The 25257-nt window shown below is 34.1% G+C and overlaps 1 protein-coding gene across 1 annotated transcript; it reads left to right on the top strand.

The window, feature by feature from the left end:
- Positions 1-393: 393 nt before the first annotated feature.
- Positions 394-1865, top strand: LOC136269819 (uncharacterized). The gene is made up of 2 exons (XM_066065138.1): positions 394-975; positions 1429-1865. Exons 1-2 carry the CDS (start codon positions 426-428, stop codon positions 1863-1865), a joined length of 987 nt encoding a protein of 328 aa, XP_065921210.1. The 5' UTR covers positions 394-425.
- Positions 1866-25257: the final 23392 nt, after the last annotated feature.

Here is a 25257-nt window from a genome sequence, read left to right as displayed (position 1 = left end):
AACATCTTAGGCAGTAGCGTCGGAAGGAAATTGATTGTAGGGGGGGGGGGGGCGCTAGACTGATAAAAAATCTTGACAAGCAAAAAAAAAAGAATAAAAAGGTCTTAGATTATGGTTATGTATAACTTTATAACTTTGAAAAAAAGGTATTTGGTTATGTAAAACTTTGCAAAAATGCAAAAAAAGGCAAGCCCCCCCCCCCCCCCCCCGCGTTCCGACGCCTATGTTTGGTGTCAGTATTAAAATTACAAGAAACAATTTCTAACAAGGATAATATCTGCGTTATACCAACAATTTACAAAAATTGGTGTCTTTCCATATAGTGTTCTTATCATATAAACGAACTTGGTTAAGTTCATGAATGCTTATCAAAAGGAACCAACCCCACACCAGCTTCACACAGTACTCAACTAGTGCAGAGAAAAATGGCGACAATAAAGACAATAGCTCTTGTAGTTGTCCTCATCCACTTTGTTCTGGATGTCTATGGCTTGTCGTCAGACGACACTTGCAGAGAGAGGCTTGACAATCTAGAGAAACTATTGGCAAATCTAAATGAGAAATTCCAAAACCATCAAACAGAAAACACCAAAGTAGACGCGATGTTCAAACTTATTCAAGAGGAAAATAGTTACCTGAAAAGTAGACTGAAATCTTTAGAAGACATTGTTCTTACCTCTAGCCGCCGGACGGAGAAACTTGAAGCTAGGATTGCAGATTTAGAATCTTCTAACTGGTTTCTGAAATCCAGATTGACAACAGAAAAAAATTACTATAGGGTCAATAAAGGATATTCGAGTACTTTACTTGGTAATCTGAAAACGGATGATTCGAGGAAAGTAAACACGACTACCGGGCCATCATTAACTCAAGGCAATGAGATGGAGGTACATCGCAAAACGGCAATGGTAAAACGCAAAATTAGTCAGTTGGAGAATAAACCGAGTGCATCGAACGAAAAACGTCTCCTCACAGGTAAATTACTAACTGTATGTTATATATAAAGGTGGTATGAGACATCTGTCGATATAAATGTGAATTGAAGTACATTATAATTATCAAACTTTCACCAGTTTAGAATTTTCAAATTTTAAATACATATATTTAACCAAAAATACGTTTAATATTTTTTTGCATAGGTATAAATTTTAAAATCCCCAGCTAGATTAAAACACATGACTTACAGATTCGTAGTGGACCCTCTAAACCACTGCGCTACGTTGTTAGATGACAACTTTTGGAAAGGAACTATTTATAAAATTACTTTTCATTTTATTGTTTATTTCGATAAGTAGTACTAGTATCTTAACTACGATCATATAATTGTACTCGACAATATTTCAATTTATATGACATTGAGAACATTGGGAGCTTAATTTACCATACTGTGTAGGACAGTACAGGTTCTGTACCATTGATGTATTTCAGGAATCCAGTCAACCTCCACCCCATTCCCAGATGGCGCTGCATTTTCTGCATACGTGTCTGTCTCTACAACGGGCTTATCTAATGATTTTACCATTCACTTTGACACCATTATAACAAATATTGGCCACCATTATAACAAACATACAGGAGCATTCACCGCGCCACAACACGGTGTTTACGTATTTACGTGGAATCTCTACTGTAGCACGGGAGGGCACATATATTCTCAGCTTGTTGTGAACTCTAATGTAGTTGAGGCTATGTATACAAGCGCGGAGGGTGCTTCTAATACCAGAAGTCCTACAGGTACTGTGGTTGTCGAGGTTAACCAGGGCGATGTTGTTTTTTTTCGTACTCACCCTACACATGGTCACATCGGAAATCTCAGGAGTGACTCAAAATGGCGATCATCCTTTAATGGCTGGAAACTGTACTAAATATCAATAAAATTGATTCTCAGTATCAGAAGTCCTACAGGTACTGTGGTTGTCGAGGTTAACCAGGGCGATGTTGGTTTTGTTCGTACTCACCCTACATTGGGTCACGTCAGAAATCTCAGGAGTTACTCAGCCTGGCGATCTTCCTTTAATGGCTGGAAACTGTGCTAAATTTATATTAATAAAATCACAGTATAAGGAGATGTCGGTCATTTCAGGTGCATGTATTTATAAGCGACATCATATCAAATTTCAAAAGAGATCATAATTTAATTATAATCAGTTATTTTATAATTGTGCAATTCCTACCTCTCACTTAAAATCAAGAAAAAAGAGGCGAAGATTGTAATTTGAGGGTATCTTAATCATTGTATTCATGGAAAAAAGGCAATAAATGTTTTATTATATGATTCAACGACGAATCGATACAGACATGCCAAATTAGGTGTTATCAAGCGAAGAAAACTTCATCACCGGTTAGAGACGAACAATTTTCATTGGAGGACATGAATAATGATAACCAATAGTAGCATTTTGCTTATTCCCGCCCTATTTTAGTCCAATGTAGATAAATGACTAGGTCACGTGCATTGTTGGGTAATATGCAGACAAACAGAGAGCTAGGAATTGATCAATCATATATTAAAATGTAATATTAACCTGCACGTGACCTGGAAGGTCAATATACATGTAACATTTTAATTATTCTTTACTAGGCTTTGACCCGTGCATGAACGGGTTGACATTGCATAATTATGATATCGTACATTTACGAAATAGCTGGATACATCGACACACCGTATTGTTGACATTTACATAACCAAGCTTTAAGCCTAAAATAAGGCTATTAATTTCACTACAATATTCTTAGGTAGAATAATCTGTGTCTCGGGACAGACCTTCACCACAGTTAAAATGCCTCCGTATACCCGTAATGTAGCAAAAATTTGCAGAATCGCTCCGAAACTATTTTGGAGAAAATTAATGAAGCTGCATTGAAAATAACAGTCAAATTATTCATAGCAAACCATTTTGATAGAAAATACTTTTCATCTAAAAATTTTATTCATATTAATGAAGAATTCAACACTTTTTCACCAACTTTTTTACCATGTTTTACACGCCATGGTGAATATTCGGAACTCTTTTTCATATTAAATACACTGAGTTAGAGTTATCTCCCGTATTTCCAGTGATGAACAGAATATATAGCAAATTTTCAAAGAAAATTTACACGTATTTGTATTATCGTGTATGAGTTAATCCATGCAAATGTGTTATTGTGGAAACATAAACTAAAGAGCCTCCCGTGATTTTGCGTGAATGTAAAGCGCATGCGCAAGATTGTAATATCCAAAAAAATCCAGATGATTTCCGGATTTTTTAAAGGAATTTGCGTTGATTATTCTCGTAAAGCTTAATTTAGAAAAAATGCTTAACGAATTAGTACTCTTCAAGTGCCAATGCTGTTTAAGATATATAAAACAAAAGACAGTACTCTTCCGATTTCTCAATATTAAAATCCAAAATTTCGAGTCTATTATTTTAATATAGTAGTATAGAATCGACTAAAATAAAGATGCATTATGTAATGTTGGTCGTTATTTGAAGGGTTTTAAACAAAATGTTAAAATTAATCAAATAACAGAATAAAAAAATGTTTTACATAAGGAAGCTGACAGGTCAACAAATTAATACCATATCAGATCTGTCTTAAACTTTGAATATAATATATTTGGCCATAAACTATTAAAATTCAACTTTAGCTTTATAACTTATCATATAATTGTGTACAGAGCTTTTCTTTTAATGGAGTCAAATGAAGCCTTATAATTGCCATGACCTTCGAGCTCTCTTAAAAGCACAGAAATTAAACAGAAAAACAAAGGCTATAATTCGAACACTCTCTCAATCGAAAGAAACTGACTACAAATCTCCGCCAATCACACTGAGCTACGTTTACACATTAGACGGACGGCGGTTAACTTTAATGTTCCTAAAATGATGCACATATAGGGTTTCTAACACTAAATGTGCCAAAGTTTTATGAAAGTGCCATAAATACTTTCATTAAAATTTGTCACCTATTGATAAATGAATGAAAATTAAATAAAAAGCTGTCTTACACCAACAATAAAGTTTTCTATTACACTTTACTTCGTCAAAATTGAAAACTCTTCAGGCCCCGCCATCACCAACTTACCTCAAGTCAATACTCAGCGTCCTGTCTGAATTTTGATCACATTTACTACTTTACGATGAGGTTCCAATTTCCTTTCAAATCATATATTGAATTTGTTTTTTGACAGAGCAATGGATAACTGCATATTACACATCTTGAAAGCTTGATGAAAAGTATCTAACCCCGACCTTTCTTCATAAGATACACACAAATAATAGTCAAGATTTGCCGAGTGAGAAGATAAGCTTTTATTACACTTCATCATGAGTAAACAAAGTTACAAATTCAGATATTGCGAAATATTGACACGAATACAGTAGTCCACGATAAACATGACCGTAATGGAAGAAAGAGGGAAGTCCACTGTACATTACACCCTCGTGGGGGTAACCTGGCTATAAAAAAGGAAAATGTCACTATATAGCCAGCTTTTCATGGAGGTAACTCTACTATGTAGCAATTTCCCGGAGGAAATAGTAATTCTGCTGTACAGTCATTTTTCCTGGGGAAATATTGGTAGGGGGAAATGGCACAACACCAGCTTCTTCATCAATATTCCACTATGTGGCTCAGTTTTCATTGCACTATGTTCTTATTTCAACATCTTTGGCAGTGGCGTCGAGAAGAAATTGAAAGTGGTCCCACCGGTTCTGGTGTAATGAAGAATAATGACCCCCGTAGAATAATGACCGGGGGTCATTTTTCGACGTAGAACAATGACCCCCCGGTCATTATTCTACGCAGTAAAATGACCCCGGTCATTATTCTAGACCCCTTTGCCTGAAGAATAAGTGTCATTTTCATAAAAATGAAGAAAAGTGACCCCTGTAGAATAATGACCCCCTTGATGATTAAAGTTTTTCAGTATATTTTTAGTATTTGTGAAATAGTCTTTACACTATTGTAATTTTTACTGCTGCAGTTTACAGAAAGTAACAGAAATTATAATTCATGTTCAAATAAACTTAAAGTGAAAGAAGGGGTAAAGCTTAGAAAATAAAAATCCTTCCGTTATAACAAGACATTGACGTATTGCATCGGGGTATGGTTGTCATCTTAAAGGGGCATGGTCACGAATTTAGTTTTTAAAAAATCCGATCTTAATGTTCACAATGCTTTAGTAAGGCATTTTTAATAGGCAACCAAAATTTGAGTGTCATTCGTTTAGTTATAAGCAAGTTACAGAGCTTGCAATTCTTTGATATCTAAACAAAGCTTTTGTTTACATTTTGAATGTTGAAGTGAAAATTCTAATTTTAGACCTCATGAATTTTTTTTTACTGGTATATTGAACCTATGTAAACAACAACAGGGCACGAACCTTGTTTACATGACAAAGAATTGTGAGCCCTGTATCTTGCTCGTAACGTTTCAACTGACCCAAATTTCATTTGATCAGTAGAAATGCTTTCCTTAAGCATTGTAAATAATGAAAACAGAAAAAGAGAATTTGACCAAAATCATGACCATGCCCCTTTAACATATCTATGGTGTTCCGATAGGGCCACTCCGACCTTAATATAGGGCGAAGATGCGAAGTTGCAAAGGCGATAGTGCGAAGGCGAAGGAGCAAAAGTGCGAAGATGCGACGACGAAGCGCGAAGATGTGATGCCTAAAGTGCGAAGGTACGATGGCGAAGGAGCGATACTACTATTGCTCCTTCCCAACTTCGCACTCTGGCCTTCGCATCTTTGCACTTTCGCCTTCGCCTTTTTTGATTGCATTCAGCAAGTCTCGGTCGATTACATAGAATTTAATGCAGGTGTAATGAAGAATAATGACCCCCGTAGAATAATGACCGGGGGTCATTTTTCTACGTAGAATAATGGCCCCGGTCATTATTCTACGCAGAAAAATGACCCCCCGGTTTTCTACGTAGAATAATGACCCCCCGGTCATTATTCTACGCAGAAAAATGACCCTCCGGTCATTATTCTACGTAGAAAAATGACCCCTTTGCCTGAAGAATAAGTGTCATTTTCTTAAAACTGAGCACACTCCACATGAAGAAAAGTGACCCCTGTAAAATAATGACCCCCTTGTAGATTAAAGTTTTTCAGTATATTTTTTTATTTTTTGTGAAATAGTCTTTACAGTATTGTAAGTTTTACTGCTGCAGTTTACAGAAAGTAACTGAAATTATAATTCAAATTCAAATAAACTTAAAGTGAAAGAAGGGGTATATCTTAGAAAATAAAAATCCTTCCGTTATAACAAGATATTGACGTACATGTATTGCATCGTGGTATGGTTGTCATCGTAACAATTACATTTACATATGTCTATGGTGTTCCGATAGGGCCACTTCGACCTAAGTTGCAAAGGTGATAGTGCGAAGGCGAAGGAGCAAAAGTGCGAAGATGCGACGACGAAGCGCGAAGATGTGATGCCTAAGGTGCGAAGGCGAAGGAGCGATATTACTATCGCTCCTTTCCAACTTTGCACGTTGGCCTTCGCATCTTCGCACTATCCCCTTCGCCTTTTTTAATTGCATTCAGCAAGTCTCGGTCGATTACATAGAATTTAATACAGGCACCGTACTCGCCAAGGTTTTCCGATTAATCCATGCTATTATTGCTACGCATGCGCTAGGCCATCGCGCTTACTATGAATGTTTATAAATATTTTAATGTGTACATGTAACATATATGTTTACCAGTAATGGCTATTATAATACCTAATCATTATCTACTCCACGCAAAATTTAATGTCCGCCATAATGTGTACATATGCACTTCCAGACTCCTGTCACTTACTAGCCGTCTGTTTACCATGGACCAAACACAGTAACATTCTAACTTCATTATGCTACACGCCTTGCTCATGCATGGATCTAGAGGGGGAGAGGATGTCCGTACCCCGGAAAATTCAATATTAATAATTTTACGCAGTAAAAGGGGAGAGGGAGTCCGGACCCTATCCCCCTGGATAATTTAATTTTATTAATTTTATAAAAAATAAAAATCCAAAATATGCCTCGGAACCCTTTAAACGATGGAAAGCTCCGCAATTATAAAACATAGGTAATCACAGACTACAAAGCTCACCGAGACGAGGCATCACCTTTATGAGGCATCACCTTTATGAGACCACCTTTATCATATTACATTGTATATGAAAACCATCCTTTATGATCGTTGATATTCATGGATTCTGTTTTGACACAATATCGTATATCATCTGTTAAAAAATTGTATGATAATCATATGTTCATATGTTAATCAATACAATAATATATAATTAAAATTGCATCCTATCATACTTACAATATATATCATATACTACCATAAAATACCATAAAAAAATTGTGAGATATGATATTATAACGATTTTATAACGTATGATATGGCATTGTATTGTATACATTATAATTGTATTTGATCAAATAATAGAATATCATAAAACATAATACAATATAGTATTATATGAAACAATATCATATTGCAATAATACATCATACCATTGATACATATATGATATTATATTGTATAATTAAGCATTGGATCATTATTTTTTGAAAGATGGGGTCTCATAGCTGCAATGGTGTGCATACAAATTGTATAACGCGCGCTAGCGCGTTATGAAAATTTGTTTGCACTCATCGTTGCAGTTATAAGACTTTATCTTTCAAACAAATAATGAATCAATGCTTATATTTACGTTTTTTAAACATGTATTTCCTTCACGCAAATATGATTTTTTTTAAACCTGTCGTATTCAACGACGAAATTATAGGAATTGCCACTGGAACACCCGAAATATGCTGACAAAAATAGTGCACAGCGTTTTAAATTCTAATAACACAATTTTATTGTTCTTTCTGTAATTTAATGAATTTACTCTTGGTAGACTAAGAAATTGATCAATCGAATTCATTTAACTGTCAAAATATATTTAAATCAATGAAATATTTATCAGCGTAAGTATAATATCAGGTCGTTATCCGGTTTGAAGTCGCGAAAAGAGTCAGTTCTTGTTCTTCGAGAAATACTGAAGGGATACTAAATGTATTCATACGCACCAGATTTGGTGATTGGGTCTTCTGTGTTGTTCGTAAATATCACTCAAATCAACCAATGCAATTTAATAGAAGGAAAGAAAGTGAATGTAAATATTATAGTATGATATTGTATTGTATGATACTGTATCTTATTTGATACATAATATGATATTGTTTAATATAATACAATATAATTTGATACAACATTGTATCATATCAAATGATACAATATCATGGGGTAAAGTAACATATTATTTAATACAACCATATTATACACGTTGAATCTTATGATACAATAACATATATTAAAATATCATAAAATACAATTTAATGTGATATGATATGAAACTGCAAATAACGTGAATTTTTCTACGTCCAATGGCCATAAGTCTGTCGAAAATTGCTCGATCGTACTTAGTTTGGAACTTGACCTAGATATTATCATTGTATACCAAATTTCATTCCAATATGTTTATCCTCTGTGAAGAAAATGAGCGGAAACTGCAAATGACTGGAAATTTTCTACGTCCAAGGGCCATAACTCTGTCGAAAATTGCTCGATCGTACCCAGTATCAAACTTGACCTATATTTTATCATGATAAAGCTGTATATCAAATTTCCTTCCAATATGTTCAACCTCTGCGAAGAAAATGATCGGAAACTGCAAATAACTAGAATTTGTCTGCGTTCAAGGGCCATAACTCTGTCGCAAATTGATCTATCGTACCCAATATCGAACTTGACCTAGATATTATCATGATAAACCTGTATACCAAATTTCATTTCAATATGTCCATCCTCTGCGAAGAAAATGAACGGAAACTGTTAGTGGACAGACCGACAACAGCAAAGCAATATGCTCTCCCTTCTTCGAAGGGGGGCATAAAAATTGATTCAATATTTTATAGTATCATACATGTATAACCTTTAACAATATAACATATGGTATTATATTAATCCTATTGAACAATAGTGTTTCAAATCATACAATACTATATCATAGGAATCATGTTACATCATTTAACAACAACCACATCTATCTATCAAGCAGGTTTGAGTGAGGTAGGAGATTTCTCTAGCATCCTTGATAATGGAGATCATGGCTCTGCATCTAAAGCAACCTCTGCGTTTCATTTATAATATAGTTACATCAACTATGCAAGCTATCATTTATAAAACATGTTACCTGTTCCAAAAACTAAACTTCATCAAGAATCATAAACCTATGGCTCTGATTCAGCATTCAAGCCTGTCAGGTGCATCAGTATCATAAGATGCACCATCCATACAAGATTGGTGAAGTTAGGACCAGTTAACTAAGATATCATCATCAGAGGGCACCAGCAATTAAAACTTTTACCTCCTCCAGCATCTCCAACCTATGGCTCTGGTTCAGCATCCATGCCTATGGAAGTCTGGTGAAGTTAGGACAAGTAATAACTAAGATATCATTATCATTATCAGAGGGCACCTGTTTCAAAAAACTTTAACCAGCTCTTAAAATCTTAACCTCCTCCAGCATCCAAAACCTGTGGCTCAAATTCAGTATTTAGGCCTGTCAGGTGCATCAGTATAATAAGACGCACCATCCATACAAGTTTAATGAAGTTAGGACCAGTAGTAACTAATATATAATCATTAGAGGGCACCTGCAACAAAAACCTTAATCAGCTCCAAAAGCCTTAACCTCCTCCAGGATCCAAAACCTATTCAGCACTTAAGCATGTCTGGTGCATCAGTATCATAAGACACACCATCCATGCACGTTTGGTGAAGTACGGACCAGCAGTAACTTAGATATTGGTATTAAAGGGCACCTGCAACAAAAACTTAAGTCTTTTAAAAAAACCTTAACCTCCTCCAGCATCTGAAAGTTAGGAACCAGATTCAGTAAGTCCAGATGCATCATCCATGTAATTTTGGTGAAGAGAGTACAAGTAATAGCTTAAATACAGGAGCTGCAACTAAAACTTAAACCAGCTCCGGACGCCGACGCCGGGGGTATAGCATATGCTCCCATTGACTTCGTCTCGGTGAGCTAAAATGGCAAAATCGCGAAGATTCGAAGGCGAGAGTGCGAAGTTGCAATGGCGAAGAAGCGATAATAGTATCATTTCTTCGCTTTCGCAACTTAGCACTTTCGTCTTCACATCTTCGCGCTTCGCCGTCGCATCTTCTATACTTCTATGAAACCAAAATTATGAAAAGTTTACTACACTGTTGGGCATTATAACCAAGCTGAAGTTAGTAGGCACTGACAGCAGCCATTACGCCAGCAGAGGTTAACGGCCGCGGCCAATAAGGAAAATCGTCAGAGTACTGAGAGTACTCGTACAGAAAATATATTTTACTTTATCCTCGGCATACTTTAGTAAGTTTAGTTAATATCAAGATGATTTATGCTTCAATAGTTTGTATGAGCATTGGTAACTTTTTATACAATAAAGATCGTGTGATCAAAATCAAGCGGGATATAAACCCCTAACATGGGCCCTAACCTCTTATCAGAAACAAGATTTTTTAGAAACAATCTTTTCTAATTATAATCGATCAGTGTTTATTATCTATTAAGATTTACTATAGTCAGGTACTCTTCACAAATTTGCTCTAAAAGAATAAAGTCTATTCATAATCACAAAACAATATTACAAAAAATGTTTAGAATATTGATGTTAATGTATTACGTAGAAGAAAACAAAAACTAACGCAGAATAATTTTTTTAAAAAATCACTTTCCCCAAGAAATGTAAATAAGAAGTATTCATATTCCTACGTTACCTACCCCCTTAGTCTATTTCCATAAAGATATATACATGTATCATTCTTCGATTGACAATTCATTCACCAATGAATATTGCTTATATCATTACAACAGTTATTCTTTCATGATTATTGTTCGTTAATTATCTCACAATATCCTCATTGTGTATGAATTTTTCTTTATTTGCGTCATTTCCCGCCGTATGTCGACGAGAGAAGTAACGCAACTGTTAACAATCAATTTGTGGTAATGTCAGAATGTTTTGCGTGTGCTTGCTACGGATATGACAAACTATATACAGCGGTTTTTTTTTACACGTTAGGTGTTTATAACTTCAAAATCAGTTGAACAGAGTGAAAAATTAAGTAATTTCAAAGTCATATCTTGGATACGGGGTAACTAATTTCTATTCATGTTTACGGGGGGGGGGTGTCACAAATCAGTATCTACCGGTATTGTATTTTTTCTTTACATATTAGTATCCTGTAGGGACACTCTTAAACGTTCCTGTGTAACTAGTTTTATACCCGTAGTGTACCTCTCTGGACACGGTGTAAGCTATAGTACGTATTGGTCAGTTCTTTTCTATTGTTTTATTACTTTATTTAAACTGCCGCATTGCAGACGTAGCAGACAGTGACCACGTTTTCTACATGACAGGTATGAGCAGCTAAGGTTTTGAGTAACCCTTTCTCCTATTAGGAGCGCGTGTTCCTGTGTGGTCACGTGTCGAGTGTGTGTGCTTTATATTGGGATATACATGCATGATATACTTGTATTTTGCCGTGTACTTCGGTGTACTTGTATATTGTCCGTGTAGTACGGAGTATTTGTATATCGTTTTGACGTGGTTTTTCTGTGTTAAGTAGTGTGATACTCTTAATGTTATGCAGTGATCGTATTCGCTGTGGTTTCGTGCTATTGTATGGCGTGCTGTTGTTGCCATAATGTTATATTTAAGTCCGTGCGACTAAGCCTATGTTTATGTAAGGTATATTAATCATGTAACTCAAAATATGTTTATTTGTTTAATTTAATAAGGTCCCTATCCAGTTTCTGGCAGTCCATCGCCGTGGTTATACCTGTCCGCCACTGTCTCACGCCATGCCATATCTACCCACTCCTCTTCTACATGCCTGTGACGAAGACTATGGACACCAGAAAACTTAAATATCTTATTGTTTATAATATGTATATTTGTTTGGTTTTATTTTGTATAAAAATTGTAAATATAAATAGAATCCTGTTGTGTTTCACTGAACAGTCACGACGGCTGTCGTGACAGGGGGTCATTTTTTTATGGGGGTCATTTTTCTTCATGTTAAACATGAAGAAAAATAACCCCTGGGTCTTTTTTCTTCAGAAAAATCCAATTATTCTTCAGCTAGGGGGGTCATTATTCAACGTAGTAAAATGACCCCCGGTCATTATTCTACGGGGGTCATTATTCTTCATTACACAGGCACCGTACTAGCCAAGGTTTTCCGATTAATCCAGGCTATTATTGCTACGCATGCGCTAGGCCATCGCGCTTACTATGAATGTTTATAAATGTTTTAATGTTTACTTGTGACATATATGTTTACCAGTGCTGGCTATGCCTAATCATTATATATTCCACACAAAATTTAATGTCCACCATAATGTGTACATACATGTATGCACTTCCAGACTCCTGTCATTTACCAGCCGTCTGTTTACCGTGGACCAAACTCAGTAACAATTTAATTTCATTATGCGACACTCCTTGCTCATGTATGGATCTAGAGGGGGAGAGGGGTTCCTTCCCCCGGGAAAATTGTTTATATCTATCATAGGAATCATGTTATATCATTTAACAACAACCATGTATCTATCAAGCAGGTTTGGGTGAGGTAGGAGATTTCTTTAGCATCCTTGATAATGTAGATCAGGCTCTGCATCTGAAGCAACCTCAGATCCTACCTTTTTTAAATGTTTCATTGGGAATTTTATATTACTTCTATTAAAAAAATATGTTTTTAAATATGGCACAAACAAACATTCTTAGGATTCATGCAGAAAAAAATATCATGAAAAAATCCCTACCTACCTAACCTAATTTTTACATCAGTGTTACCCTAATAACACAATTTTTATAGGCCTTACAACAATCAATTTTCAAACAGGGATAATAATCTGTGTTATACAGACAATTTACAAAAAATTGGTGTCGTTCCATATACTGTGTTCTTATCATATAAACGAACCTAGGTTAAGTTCATGAATGCTTATCAAAAGGAACCAACCCTCACACCAGCTGCACACAGTACGCAACTAGTGCAGAGAAAAATGGCGACACTAAAGACAATAGCTCTTTTAGTTGTCCTCATCCACTTTGTTCTGGATGTCTATGGCTTGTCGTCAGACAACACTTGCAGAGAAAGGCTTGATAATCTAGAGAAACTATTGGCAAATCTAAATGAGAAATTCGAAAACCATCAAACGGGAAACACCAAAGTAGACCCGATGTTTAAAATTATTCAAGAGGAAAATAGTTACCTGAAAAGTAGACTGAAATCTTTAGAAGAAATTGTTTTTATCTCTAGCCGCCGGACGGAGAAACTTGAAGCTAGGGTTGCAGATTTAGAATCTTCTAACTGGTTTCTGAAATCCAGATTGACAACAGAAAAAACTAACTATAGGGTCAATAAGAGATATTCGAGTACTTTACTTGAAAATCTGAAAACGGATGATTCGAGGAAAGTAAACACAACTACCGGGCCGTCATTAACTCAAGGCAATGAGATGGAGGTACATCGTAAAACGGCAATGGTAAAACGCAAAATTAGTCAGTTAGAGAATAAACCGAGTGCATCGAACGAAAAACGTCTCCTCACAGGTAAATTACTTACTGTATATTATATAAAGGTGGTATGAGACATCTGTCGATATTAATGTGAATTGAAGTACAATATAATTATCAAACTTTCACCGGTTTAGAATTTTCAAATTTTACAATTCATGTATTTAACCAAAAATACGTTTAATATTTTTTTGCATAAGTATAAACTTTAAAATCCCCAGCGGGATTCAAACACATGACTTACAGATTCGTAGTGGACCCTCTAAACCACTGCGCTACGTTGTTAGATGACAACTTTCGGAAAGGAACTATTTATAAAATTACTTTTCATTTATTGTTTATTTCGATAAATAGTACTAGTATACGTCACAACATAGAAGTGTTCCATACCATCTTAACTACGATAAAATACTTGTACTCGACAATATTTCAATTAATATGACATTGAGAACATTGGGAGCTTAATTTACCATACTGTAGGACAGTACAGGTTCTGTACCATTGATGTATTTCAGGAATCCAGTCAACCTCCACCGCATTCCCAGATGGTGCTGCATTTTATGCATACGTGTCTGTCTATACAACGGACATATCCAAGGATTTCACCATTCACTTTGACACCGTCGTAACAAACATCGGCAACCATTACAACAAACATACAGGAGCATTCACCGCGCCACAACACGGTGTCTACGTGTTTACGTGGAATCTCTACAGTAGCACGGGAGGGTTCATATATTCGCAGCTTGTTGTGAACTCTAATGTAGTTGGTGCTATGCTTACAAGCGCGGAGGGTGCTTCTAGTATCAGAAGTCATACAGGTATTGTGGTTGTCGAGGTTAATCAGGGCGATGCTGTTTTTGTTCGTACCCACCCTACACTGCGTTACTCCGGAAATCTCAGGAGTAACCCAGACCATCGATCATCCTTTAATGGGTGGAAACTTTACTAAATTAAACATCAATAAAATGGATTCTCTTCAACTTAGATAAAAATGCAATCGGTATATGGAGTCGTCAATTATTTAAGATGCATGCATTTGTAAGCGACCTCTTATATATATCAAAACTCAAAATTTAAAGAGATCATAATTCAAATATTTATCAATTATGATATGATTGACCAATTCCTTGCTCTCTGGTTGGCTCATATCCATCTATCTAGAAAAAAAACCCAGGACGTTATATTCACCTGCACGTGGCCTAGGAGGTCAATATAACATTCGATTTTCTCTACATTGGACAAAAAATGATGCAATGAAATACTACATTTCCAACTAGTTGGACTATGGCTTCAAATCAAAATCTTGGCTAGATAACTCTCCATTTGATATATCTGTATCAATTTGTCGCTGAGTTGTATATTAAAATAATTATTGCTGGGGTTTATTCCAAACAAAACGATGATTAAGATATCCTCGTAGTACAATATTCGCCTCGACTTCGGCTTGGTGAATATTGCATTTTTCGGGTAGCTAAATCATCGTATTGATAGGAAAAAACCCAGCACTAATTGTTAAATATTTTTCACCAGAACGTTATCTAGGAGATCACTATACCTTTTTATTTTATCTACATTGGACTTAATAAAATTAAATCTTAGAAAATCTTTTTCTCAACTCCTTTAGAAATGCATAGCTAACAGTTTTGTAATTTCCAAAATGCTTGGTAATGTAAGATGTACATGCACATATTAAAGGGACTTGGACACGATTTGACTTAAAATTTTCAAATTTTATTTTCCTATTTTCAATGTTTATACTGATAAATATAGAAGTTTACAATGCTATGTCAAAATTTGAAAGTCAAATATCAAGTTATAAGCAAGATACAGAGTTTATAATTCTTTATTTTGTAAACAAAGCTGGAAAATGTCATTTTTTACAAATGTGTTGTATTGGTGTAAGTTTCAATCAAATGTATATTTCCTTAGTTGAAAATAGTATTTATGAAGATATTGAATTAGTTTAAATCGTTTTTTGCATGTCATTTTGTTTACGAAATGGTAATTCTCTACATTACATTTTTGTAAACAACTATAAGACTCGAGCTTTGTTTACATAACAACCAATTCTTACCTCTGTATCTCGCTTATAACTTGACTGAAACATTCAATATTTTGGTCAATCATTTAAAATGCACCAGTTAACCATTTTATACTTAAAAAATAAAAATAAAATCTCAAATCGTGTCCAAATGCCTTTAAACAAGAGGCCCAGGGGCCACATCGCTCACCTGAGCAACAATTGCCTTAGCTCTGATCAAATTAGCATTACAGTATCAAAATATCTTTACAACTAAGTACAGTAGATCTTGCTAAAAAAAAATAATTGAAAATCTGCAAATTTTTATCCACATCTTTTTTGTGGTAAATACCAAGCCCCTTTTGTTGTTGTACATGTAAGAAGATTTTTCTCTATTCCTATATACCCCCTCTCCATTTTGCGGCCCCACTTTTCTCTAGGGAATCATGGTTTCATCAAACTTAAATCTGCATAACCTGTGCTTCCACACTAAGTACTGAGTTTTGGACTGAAAACTTTCCCAGAATATTTTTAAAGATTTTCTCTATATATTCCTATATAAAAATTCAAAACGCCATTGCATTACATTGGGACTGTGATTTTGTAAACTTGAATTTACACTACCCGAGAATGCCACTACACAAGTTTAAGCTTTCCTGGCCTAATAGTTTTTGAGAAGAAGATTTTCAAAGATTTTCTCTATATATTCCTATGTAAAAATTCCCCCATTCCTCCATGGCCTCACCCTACCCCTGGACTATTATTTAAACAAACTTGAATCTATACGATCTGGGGATGTCTCCACTCAAATTTGGGCTTTCCTGGCCTAATAGAATTGAGAAGAAGATTTTAAAGATTTTATCTTATATAAAAATTTATCCCCCATTGTGGCCCCGCCCTACCCCCAGGGACCATGATTTGAACAAACTTGAATCTACATTATCTGAGGATGCTTCCACTCAAATTTAAGCTTTCCTGGCCTAATAGTTTTTGAGATAAAGACTTTTAAAGATTTTCTCTATATATTCCTATGTAAAAATCCTTTCCCCCATTGTTGCCCCACCATACCCCAGGGACTATGATTTGAAGAAACTTGAATATACACTACCTGAGGATGCTTCCATTTTAATTTGAGCTTTTCTGGCCTAATAGTTTTTGAGAAGAAGATTTTTAAAGATTTTCTCTATATATTCCTATGTAAAACTTGATCCCCCTATTGAGGCCCCACCTTACCCCCAGGGACCATGATTTTAAGAAACTTGAATCTACACTACCTGAGGATGCTTTCATTTTAATTTGAGCTTTTCTGGCCTAATAGTTTTTGAGAAGGAGAAAAAAGATTTTTAAAGATTTTCTCTATATATTCCTATGTAAAACTTCATCCTCCAATTGAACAATCTTGAATCTACACTACCTGAGGATGCCTCCACACAAGTTTAAGCTTTTCAGGCCGAATAGGTTTTGAGAAGAAGATTTTTGAAAAATACCAACAAATAATCAATAATTTTCAATTATCTCCCCTTTAAAGAAGGCGTGGCCCTTCATTTGAACAAACTTGAATCCCCTTCACCTAGTGATGCTTTGTGTCAAATTTAGTTGAAATCTGTCCAGTGGTTCCGGAGAAGAAGAAGAAAATGTGAAAAGTTTACAACGACAACGCCGCCTACCCCAACGCCAACGACGACGACAGAAAACGGACCAATTTTGATCAGAAAAGCTCACTTGAGCACAAAAAAATACCTTTATATTTAAAAGTGTGCACTACAACATAATATAGAAATGCATTCTCTGACACATTAACAAATATGCATTTATACTTGGTACTTATATTCTTTGTTTAATTAGTTTGTTTTCTAAACATTACAGAATAATCTCATATCTGTGCTCAATTTGTATGCACACACCTCTGCAGTTTTATTTTCCAAAAATAATGATTCAATGCTTACTCGAATACATGAAACATTGTAGGAGTACGTAATGATAATTGACATACTAAAAAGAATCAAAGTACTGGAGAACTGACAGGAGTTGATTTTGTCGATGTTTATTTTAAAATCAATGATATGCTATTTTGCATGACAAGTACATATAGTTTCTAATTTGAATTACGCACATTTTTATAATATGAATTTTCAGACTTTTTCGACAAGAATATTCGATATGAATCATGAGTAATAATATTTAAAGATAAAATTAATTCAATCAAACTATGTATCAGTAATAGAAATATTACTCGTATGGATCCAAGCAATATTGAACTCGAGATCTAGTCTCGTTCAACCAAACGCTCGGCTGACACTGTAAATCTCCGACAAGGATTTACGGAGACAGCCGAGCGTCGAGTTGAACGAGACTATATTGAACTCTGGCGTAGGAATATATACGACTACAAAAAATATTTAAATTGTTCGTACCATTTAAAATCTGGTTATTTTTAAGGTATTTATAAATAAGTTTACTTGAAAAAAAATTGCTTTAGCATATTTTACATCGAATTTATCAATATTTTTCAAGAACTAAGTCTCGTCAGCGGCAATGATTTGTGCTGAGGTCCAAACACTGGTTCACTTTCGGTTTGCCTGAGTAACTGCATAGGAGAGTTGATTAAAATCAACTCCTAAAGAGTTGATTAAAATCAACTCCCAAAAATTAACAAGAGGCCCAGGGGCCACATCACTCCCCTGAGAAGCAATAACCATAACTCAAATCAGCAAAACAGTTTTAAATTCAAAATATCTTGACTATTCAGTTCAGTAAACGCTGCTCAAAAGTATAAACAATTCTTCAAACTTTTATTCAAATATTTTTATGTTAAAAATCAAGCTCCTTAAGGCCTTTTCATGTTTTAGTATTTGTGAGAAGATTTTTCTCTATTCCTATTTAATCCCCCTATCCCCCTGTGGCCGCCCCATCCTTCTACAGGAAATAATGAATGGAACAAACTTTAACCTGCACAACCCATGCCTTCACACAAGTTTCAGGTTTTTTTGTCTGAATGTTTTTCCAGAAGAGATTTCAAAGGATTTTTTCTATAAATTCCTATAACCCCTCCCCACCATCGTGGCTTGCCCTACATCCAGAGATCGTAATTTGAACAAACTTGAGTCTTCACTAGCTGAGGATACTTCTCCAAAAGTTACAGCTTTTCTAGCCAAATGATTATATATATATATATATATATATATATATATATATATATATATATATATATATATGTAGAGGATATCTATATTGTGTGATTTTATATTTGCTTTATCCAACGAGTTGAAATGGTGTATATATTCGCGAGGCTTGCTGAGCGAATATATACACCTTTCAACGAGTTGGATAGAGCAAATATAAATTCACACAATTATAGATGTTCTATTTATCTCATACAATTTGATTCATATTATGAAGCTTTTGAGACAGTCCCTTATATGACCCGAATTGATTTTTTTCAAAGATTAAAAACGATGATGCAACGTTGTTTATGCAGTTATTTTGACCTTGCGCAATATAATTTAGTACGTCTTTTCTGAGATAAATCTAACTGTTATAATGTAAAGTTTCACTGAAATAAACCTTAAAATAATTTTTAAGCTCTAAATAATTTTTCTTAGAGCTTATTCACTTGATTAAATGGAAATACTGATCAGAAAACTTGAATAATCAAGTTTGTTGACATACACAAAGTTGCGAACGTTCGTTAGTTTGAATTGACTCGAACGAGGAACAGTTGTTGATGTTTTATAAAACAAACACTAGCCTTATGATTTAAGAAATGAAGATAATAATTTTTCTATTGATCGACGTATCAAAGAAAAAATTGACCGGAAAACTTCATCAATGCGCGTAGCGCGCGTAGCGCATTGATGAAAAAGTTTTCCGGTCAATTTTTTCTTTGATACGTCGATCAATAGAAAAATTATTATCTTCATTTCTTATCATTTAATTAAACATTTTCAAATAAAAAAATGTGAAGTGTCATTGATCAGAAATGTAAATAATGTAAATGAAGCGGCGCGTATGAATACAAAACAACAACAGCAACAATATTCAAAATGGATGCGCCTTCAGCTGATGCAGAGCTATTGTGCTGAATTTAATGGATTTAACACAAATAGTGAGTTAAAATCTGAACCGGCTAAATTGAAAACGAAAGGAAAATACATGCGATAGCTTGTGATATTATTCACTGTGCAGAAAAACTCGTAATAAAACTAGTTTTCATGTGAGATCGCTGAAATATGCAACTGGACATAACCATCCAAGGAAAGGCGATCGTGGACGAAAATAGCTGATATATCGACAAAGAACAGTATGTATAAGCGACTTTTGTAAACGTTGTGGTAACTAGATAGCCAGTGATGTACTTAAATGGTATATCTGCCGCTTGGAATGCACCGAAGGAGTTGATGCATTAGTTACTGAGTACTCATAGCTTTTCTTTACGACGCTTATTCTGATGACCGATCAACTACGTGTGTAAATTAAAAAAAATGTCGTTACCAAATTTGAACAGCAGTGTTACCGTGAAAGTTTATAGGCCTATTTGTTCGTTAAAATATTCCTGGAAAAGAAACAGCCAGCCTCGCTGTAAATGTTGATTGATCTCAAGCAGACGAAATCGTGAGAAGACGCTTAATTTTCTATTTCGTGAATCAAACAATGTGTTTTGTTTAATTTTGAAGGTTAAACTTTCAAGTTTTTATATTCACAAGGTTGCATTTTGTTTGCTGACAATAAAACAGACACAACTTTACATTTTGTTGACAGTGTTTATCTTGGAAATTCCCATTCTATAAATAGTGTTAAATCAGAACAGTTGAGAAAAGTAGTTCCGGCAAAATTTTATTGATGCAGGTATCAAAGAAATTTTTCAACCAATCAGAAGCGCCGATATCTCATCAAACGAATAAATATTAAATGATTCGAAATTGAAACAAGAGGCCCATGGGGCAACATCGCTCACCTGAGCAACAATGGGCGTTCAAAAGATATTGTGCCATATGGCCCTCGGTAGAATAACAAAAAAATAAATATTGTAAAGTATTCGAATTTTACACTTATTTTTGCATTCACGTAATCTTTGACATTGTACCTTCATGAAATACTGTTTTTACACAGAATAAGAAAATCCTACGCAAAATATAGAACTAAATATCTGGTAGGGGTACACTGTTATATAACTTCTAATTCCTCTGTATTTTCGTTCTGCCCCCCTCCCCAACTTAATAAAGCGGTCAAAATATATGAGAGCATATATGTACTTTTTCTTTCTCAACTACTTACTAGCTATTGTATTTTTTTTAAAAAAAATATAATAGTTGTTGTATTTTATCAAAAAAATCCTACATGTATATATGTGAAGAAGAAAATTGCACCTCAATGCGCTCAATTTCTCAAATTAAATATATTCAACAATTTAATCTGTCTTGTCCATTACAATTAAATGACTGTTGTTTACCTCGCGTAAACTCGTGACTTTAATAACTTTACTCACACTTGATTGATGAATACACCGGAATGAAAAATGTTGTCACGTGACATGTTAAAGAGCTATAACCAGAGAGTAGTTATATACAGCATATCATTCTTTATTTTGTTTGTGTACAAGTATTTAACATACTCTAATTCATATATAGAATGTCTAATGATCAACCAAAATTTCAGCGTCAATCGTAGAATTATAAGCAAGATGAGCTCAAAATTTTGCTAGGTTTGAGTCATATTTTGTTCACATGAGTTTATTACATTCAGCTTAAGATTTTTAACTTGGTATTTCCTATTCGGCATTTAAAATGGAAAAAAATGAATGGCCTCAGATCTGTGTACAAACATAGAATTGTGAGCAAATCTCTGTATCTTGTTTATAATTCGAAGCTTAACACTCAAATATGGTAAGTAAATAGAAATTGTAAACAATTAAACACAAGAAACATGCACTATAACAAATAAAGAACACAATTTATTTTTCAAAATGAATCATATACATGTATATACCTACATATTTCCGTCAGCGATATTAAACTCTATTTAAACTGAATAAACTCGAGAAAATGTCGAGCATCTCAACAAAACATAATGCATTATTCTACCATTACGCAAAAGATGATACCGAATTACCGATAGCCTGAATGAATTGCATTTTAGTTCTTTCTTAATACATCAGATGTTGCTTAATTTACGCAGGTAAACAGTAAACTGTTTGATTTACCGAAGTCTCTGTTTGATTTGATACGTAAAAATCAGGAAATACAAGCGACAGTTCCCAGATCAACGCAAAGCATAAATGAAAACGAAACGAAAATCACAACAAGCTAACACCACCGTCATATGTCAGTGAAAACTGTCGACGCATTGAAATATTTAGCCTCAATTTACTTCACAAAATCGGCACCAATGTATTTTGCATGTTTCAAAGATTGCCTTCGTACACGAACTGTTGCACAACAAACAAATTCATCATTGTCAGATCGACTTGTTTATCATATAGTGTCATGGCTGCTTTAAACAAAGAACCTCGTTTTAGAATTATGGAATACGAGTCATGGTAAAATGGGTATGCAAACCCGGGCCGTGGCAAAATAAAAGCCGGGGCAGATCGGCAAATACACACTATTTTGCAGCAATATCTACAGCGAATACAAATATACTGGTCCATCAAATGTCCTGAAATTTTAATGAGATTGGCAGATTAATAACTGCCAATCTTTTGTTTTGCCAAGGCCAAGTCTTGCCTACCCATTTTACCGGATGCCGAACCCGAAGCTATTAAACTGATTGAAACACGCCTTTCCTTTATCATTATTTTCGTAATAACTCAGATTTGAAACAAAATTAGCACTTAATTTTTGCAATTTATATTTTCCTTCCCATAAGGATTATTTATGCTAAATTGCGTTGATTTTGCCTCAGTAGTTCTTGAGAAAAAGATTTTTTTAAAATGCACCCCCCCTTTTTTTTTTTTTTTTTTTTTTTTTTTTACAGTTTTGAGGTTTTCTCCGCTTTCAATGAAAATATTTCTTTCATTTCTGCAATTTATATTCATCTTTCCATAAGAATGCTTTGAGCCAAATCTGGTTGAATTTGGTTCAGTGGTTTTAGAGAAGAAGTTCAAAATGTGAAAAGTTTACAGACGGTCAGACGGACGGACGGACAGACAGACGGACAGACGGACGGACAGACAGACGGACAAAATGTGATCAAAATAGCTCACTTGAGCTTTCAGCTCAGGTGAGCTAAAAAGTGAATTAGGATTCTTACTAATGGTGGAATAAAAGTCTTATGAAACATTATTTTGGTAAGTTCTTGTATATAAACACAACCAGAGCACTCTGTTTTCATCGCGTCGTCAGGATGAACTCCTTTAAAGTTAACGTAATTTGCAGTTTTATAAACTTCACAAAGCAAATTGAAAGTTGGAAGGGGGCTAAACTTATCAAAAATCTTGACAAACAAGAAAAAAGGCTCCACACGTATGAGATGAATATATATATATATATATATATATATATATATATATATATATATATATATATATATATATATATATATATATATATATATATATTCCTACGGAAAAATTCAACCCCTATCCATTGTGGCATCATCTACCCCCATTGATGGTGATTTGAACAACCCTGAAACAAACAAACATTCAAACAAACTACCTGGGGATTCACCCATGTTACAGCTTTTCTGACCAAATGGTTTTTAAACGTTTTTAAACAGGATGTGTTCCTTCAGTAGAACAAACTTAAATCTTGCTCACCCAGTGCTCTGCGCCAAGTTTGGTTGAATTTGGTCCAGTGGTTCTTGAGTAGAAGATGATAATGTTAAAAGTTTACAACAACGACGACGTCAAAGACAACGACCAACAACGACAGACAATGAATACATTTTGATTAGAAAAGCGAACTCACTTGATCCCTCGTCTAAGGTGAGCTAAAAATTAAACATAGTGTATCAAAGATTAGAGATCACCGAGATGAGGCATCACCTTTATGAGACCATCTTTACCATATCCCATGAAAATCATATTTAATGATCTTTATTAAAATATAGTAATATACTGTGGTATGACATACTATCATATGATATTAAATCACAATTCATGTAAATTTTATACACTCATTATTGTATGATACAATAGTTATCAATAAACTACTATACAATAAAATAATGCATCGTTTAATACAATATAATGTTGTATAATAGCATAGTATTGTATTATATACAATACGATTATGTATTCTATAATAAAACATTGTTTCAAGAAATGAAATTGTACAATATTACATGACATAGTATCATGTGATATGATATTTTATTATTTATTAAAAATTTTATCATGTAATACAATACTGTATCATGTGACACAATATTGTTACTATATCTGATACGATATTGTGTAATACGATATAAGAATGCATGATTTGATATGAAATGTATCATATGACACTATATTGTATCATATAATACAAATATGTACCATTTGATATGACTAATATTACTTCATGTGATATGATATGATATGATATTGTATAATATACTATGATAATTATCATAAATATGATATGATTTTGTATTAGTTGATATATGGATCTAAGGTAAGACTTTTCATTACATGATATGATAATGTATCATACGATATGTAATAGTAGTGTTTTATGTAATATGTGCAATATTGTATTATGTCATATAATATTGTATCATATCTTTTGTATTATGATATTACATTATATGCGATACGATACAATATTGTACAACGTTGTATGTTATCATTTTATAAAATAATGTGATACAAAAACATGATCATGATACAAGATCATATGATACAATATCATATGACATGACAAAATATCAGTTGATACAATATCATATGATACAATATCATGATACAATAACGTTTGATTCAATATCATATCATATTGAATGTAGGAAAAAAATTCCAGTTTTAGACCCAAAATGAATTTGATAAACGCTATACTATTTATTTATGCCTAAAACGAACTAGAACAGAGAGAAATTAGCTTGAAAAAGAACTTTTGTCGGTACATTGAACCAATGTAAACAAGACAAAGAATTGTAAGCCCTGTATCTTGCTTATAACTCTACGACTGACACTCCAATTTTGGTTGATCATTAGACATGCATTTTTAAACATTATAAACACTTAATATAGAATAATGAAATTTGACCAAAATCGTGACTATGCCCCTTTAAGTTAGCCTTTTGTCTCAAGTCCAAAGTTACAGGAACCATGGAAGTTGGTCAGGACAGCATTTTCTTCCTCGTTCAAACCTGCATCAAACTACTCAGAAAAATTTACACCTGGTCCAGCATCAAGATAATCAAGATCAAGTCTGTATCTGAAGTTAACTCCATTACCACATCTATAATTATATCAACTGTTTAAGTCTCACTTTGTAAAAACAGAATTTACTTTATTTTGTAACCGGCCCAAAGACCTTAACACAATTTGAGTTGTTCTAAAATTTTCTACTGCTGCCTTAGCTAAATTACACAGAACCCTGATTTTATATATATCAAATGCAAATAGAAGTAAGTTTCGTATCACTTACCGGTACATGCGCTGTATAATTTGCAAAGGGA

Source organism: Magallana gigas, chromosome 7 (genome assembly GCF_963853765.1).
Source record: "Magallana gigas chromosome 7, xbMagGiga1.1, whole genome shotgun sequence".
Taxonomy (NCBI): Eukaryota; Metazoa; Mollusca; class Bivalvia; order Ostreida; family Ostreidae; genus Magallana; species Magallana gigas.
This window is presented reverse-complemented; position numbering and strand designations above follow the sequence as displayed.